General features: G+C 39.8%; 1 protein-coding gene across 1 annotated transcript; it reads left to right on the top strand.

Moving 5' to 3' along the window:
- Positions 1-660: 660 nt before the first annotated feature.
- On the top strand, positions 661-2369 carry LOC117496182 (elastase-1-like). Its single transcript, XM_034147902.1, has 6 exons — positions 661-760; positions 835-979; positions 1106-1241; positions 1404-1577; positions 2029-2139; positions 2241-2369. The coding sequence occupies exons 1-6, from the start codon at positions 703-705 to the stop codon at positions 2367-2369; spliced, it is 753 nt and encodes a 250-aa protein (XP_034003793.1). The 5' UTR covers positions 661-702.
- The last annotated feature ends 1747 nt before the right edge of the window (positions 2370-4116 follow it).

Genomic DNA, 4116 nt, shown 5'->3' with positions numbered 1-4116 from the left:
TCTAACACAGAAAAGACGTGTCTATGCTTCCCCAGAACGCCTCGTTGTAGATTTTTCTTTTTCCATTTCCATTCCTATTGAAGTCACTAAGTCCAAATGGACCAATTGGCACACAGCTATAGAACAATAGGCACACCCTCTGCCAGGGTGGACTCCCGAGCAGCTCACGAGTCCGGACAGTGTAAGGTGGATTTCCCGCTGTGTTTCCCTGGATGTTGGATATAGACCAAGTGCCATGCCAGCGGACACCGCGGTGCTCGGGCTGAGCTCCGCGGTGTCCGCTGGCATGGCACGCAGACCCCACGCAGCGACCAGGAAACGACACCAGTAATCCACCTCACACTGTCCTCTCCTCGAGCCTCACAGGGCGGAGCAGCGAGCCCACGCAGCAATCTCATCTGTTTGTTATAACTGGTGTCCTTTTCTGGTTGCTAACAAACGCCATTGTAAAACATAAACACTGATGTTCCGCTGTAACGGTGGCGGACTCATCAGAACAGAGTGGGCGAGCTGACCAATCAGAGCACCAATGTGAGTTCAGAAAATTGAACAATGTAAATCGATTTTAGTAGACCTCAACAATGGAATTATGATCAGTAGAAATGGCCATGACATGGGACCTTTAATCAGAAAAAGTGCTGCATAAAAGGATCAACTTAATGCCCCGAAGATCAAAGGCAAGTCAATTGTCTTGCAGGCATCATGCATGCTCTGCACAAACTCCTGCTTTTTCAGGTCCTGACATCTCTCGGACAAAATGGTAATACTCCGAACTCTGTTTATTATGCTCCAATCCTTAACTGAATTTAACCTATGACCCTTTACTTATTTCAGCAGATGGTAGTATAATCCCAAAAGCAATAGCCCCAGATGATACGTTTGAGTTTTTAGTCTCCCTGCAAAGCGACGAGAAACATGTGTGCGGAGGATTCCTGATCAGCGAAGACTTTGTGCTCACTGCTGCGCACTGTCGCGTCGAGTGAGTATAACTTCCTTTATCCACTATCTTTGAATCATTCAATTCAATTTGAAAAGTCTTCAAGATATATTAACCACCTTTATTTTTTAATGTTATTTTCAATATTGAATATAATCTTTCATTCAGGAAACCGGACAGGGTCGTTGTTGGCACTCACAATCTCCTCAACGTTGGTGATGAAAATGTAAGATACATTGAACAGAGCTACAAACACCGATCCTATACACAAGTAGACGGAGGTTATGACATCATGCTCCTCAAAGTAAGTACACATTTGTTTTGGATCAAATTAATAATGTAACTTTCAGCTTCATATTCAGTCATTTTTTGTTACATTGAAGTCTGAAGAATAAAAAAGCATTATCTTATATTACAGACATTGCTAGTTTTGTGAGATTTACTTTGAGATTTTGTTCATCTCCAGCTGACGAGGAAAGTTGCCGGGAACAAAAAAACAATCATTGCCCTTCCTCCTTCTAATATGCACATTCAAGAAAAGAAAACCTGCCATGTAGCTGGATGGGGTAACACAGAGACTGGTGGTGGAGTTGTTGATAGGCTGATGGAGGTGGATGTGTCTGTCATAAACCTGGACACATGAAGCTCAGCGCAAGTTCAACCAGGAAGACCGTCTCTACTCATTCATGTATTTCTATTCCCATGTTATTACTCTCTCTCCTCTCAATAAGTAACCGGGGGCGTCACTCTTCAGCTTAACCAATCACTTCGCTCTATTCCCAAGAGCCTATCATAGCGCTCTGTCAAACCTTTTAAATCTGCTCTCCCCTCTGACAGCTCTCATTCCAGGTGAATCAGCGCAACCCTCCTCCACCCCCTTTTCACCTCCTGTCCCTCTGAATCCAGGGTCAAGCTAAACCACTCCTCTTCAGACCAACCCAACTATCCATTCACCACCACCAGTGTCTAGACCCCAGGGGGGTTTCATCGGATCGGTTCTACCCTCCCGAATGATACTTCCTGCACAACGGGGCCTAATCGCCAAAATTACCATTGCATTCATTTGTGCATCTGCGCAATAAATATGTATTATTACATCAAAACCGTCTCTCCTGATTGAAATGCTCTCAGTCATGGGTCCTTCTGTTCCTTCCGATGTTATCTGTGCCGGCGGTTATGGCAGCCACAAAGGCATCTGTCAGGTATGATTTGTCTTTGTTGATGTAAAATGTAAGCTGGTATAAAAATGCTTTAAAAATCTTAAATAAAATAATCAATAATGAATAATATTCCTTGTTCACAGGGTGATTCTGGTGGTCCTCTGGTGTGCGACGGGATAGCTGTTGGTGTTGTGTCTTTCAACTACGGCAGAATCTGTAACTACCCAAATAAACCCAACGTCTACACAGAGATCTCCAAATACCTTGGCTGATCAACAGTATCATCAATTAAAAAGCTTAATATACAATTTCATAAAGCTTTGCTTCAGCACACTTTGAATGTATTTAGGAGGGGAGGCTGTGTCTCAGCTGCTCTGTCAGTGTTCGCTCTTTAATGGAAAAGCAAAATAAACCAAATGTCTCAAATGTTGTTTTCTCTTTTCTTTATCCGAACACATGAGGTTTGAATCTCTTTTAGGAAAAGGTTTTACTTCAGCAAAGATTCATTGTAATATGGAGGCTTTGTGGTGTCACAGATTGGTCTATCAAGGTTTATTTAATCAGTAGACATTCATTTTGTATGTTTAAATAATCATAATAATGAGATCCGGCACTTGGAGAGGTTGAGCATGTGACGTCACCATAGGATTATAAGCATTATTATAAGCAACTTTTAACACTCATAGAACGCACTTCAATAGAATTAACTAATGAAAAAAAATGGCAAACAGTATCAGAAATCTAACTCAGCTGAAATTGTTTTTCATACTTTTATTACTAGTCGCTTGGACTACTGCAATTCTCGTGGTCTCCAAAAAAATCTTCAAAGAAATTGCAATTAATTCAGAATGCTGCGACCAGGATTTGAACAAACACAGAAAAAAGGGATCACATGTTCCCTGTGCTGGCATCACTGCACTGGTTACCGGTGTCTTTCCGAGTTGATTTTAAAATGGTTTTAATTATTTACAAGGCTTTCCATAACCCGGGCCCTACACACATCAGGGACTGCCTTTCTTTTGATAACCCAACAAGAACACTCAGATCCTCCGATGCATTTCTTTTAGAAGTACCTAAAGTAATACACAAGAAATCTGGGGAGGCTGCTTTATGTTTTTCCCATTGGATCTTAGAACAGCAAACTCCATTGGAGTTTTTAAAAGTAAATTGAAGACCTATCTTTGAATTTGGAGTAATTTTAGAGGTATCACTGTTTATGTTGTATTGTTTTATTGTTATGTGATATAACTCTTTCTGTTTTTTATAACTTGTTTTTAATTATGTTCCTCCTTCTTTATTTTGTATCTGTAAAGCACCTTAGGCTGCATCTTGCATTGAAGGTTCTATAATATTAATAATAATAATAATAATAATGCATTTTATTTAAAGAGCGCTTATCTAGAAACTCAAAAAAAAACATTAAAACAAAACACTTAAAATATATAAAACACAACATTAATTACAGATTAAAAGCAGTTCTGAAGAGGTGCTATATAAATAAAGTGTATTATCATTATTACAAATAAATAGAAAAATGCTTGCTGCCATTATGTGGAGTATAGTATATCAATTAAGTATAACATGTGGTGAAGGTTTCAATAGATTCATAAACAAATACTATTAAGGTCTAATGATGCTCAGTTACAAAAGTGCTGGTTAGGAATAGGTGTGGTTTTCAATATGAATAGCTATTTACAGAGAGAGGGGAAAATGCACAAGGACTTAATGTTCCTCAATATTTCACTGCATGTCAAAATTGGGTTAACAGTCATAAGTTTCTGTGTGTACGATGAAATAGTGGCTTTAAAATGTGACAGAGGCAACCAAATGTAGGCTTTACAGGCTAATAGAAAACCCCTAGCTGGTCACTCTTATCCACTTCGACATATGCTTGTGGGAAAGTCCTGGTTACTGGACACAGCCTGCCAGTTTCACCTACTAACGGCAGGAAATGATGCAAGTAATAGCTTTATAAAAGATCTTTGTGAAAATGGATGGGGAGTGACATGGAGGAAGAGG

The sequence above is a fragment of the Trematomus bernacchii genome, unplaced genomic scaffold (assembly GCF_902827165.1).
Source record: "Trematomus bernacchii unplaced genomic scaffold, fTreBer1.1, whole genome shotgun sequence".
Taxonomy (NCBI): Eukaryota; Metazoa; Chordata; class Actinopteri; order Perciformes; family Nototheniidae; genus Trematomus; species Trematomus bernacchii.
The sequence above is the reverse complement of the archived record's forward strand: the minus strand, read 5'-3'. Positions and strand labels throughout refer to the sequence as shown.

Bases quoted from the DNA above. Each gene is read 5' to 3' on its own strand.
- LOC117496182 (XM_034147902.1), top strand. From the start codon at position 703: ATGCATGCTCTGCACAAACTCCTGCTTTTTCAGGTCCTGACATCTCTC. The intron at 980-1,105 runs GTGAGTATAACT...TCTTTCATTCAG, and splicing joins GCTGCGCACTGTCGCGTCGA to GAAACCGGACAGGGTCGTTG. The intron at 1,242-1,403 runs GTAAGTACACAT...GTTCATCTCCAG, and splicing joins ATGACATCATGCTCCTCAAA to CTGACGAGGAAAGTTGCCGG.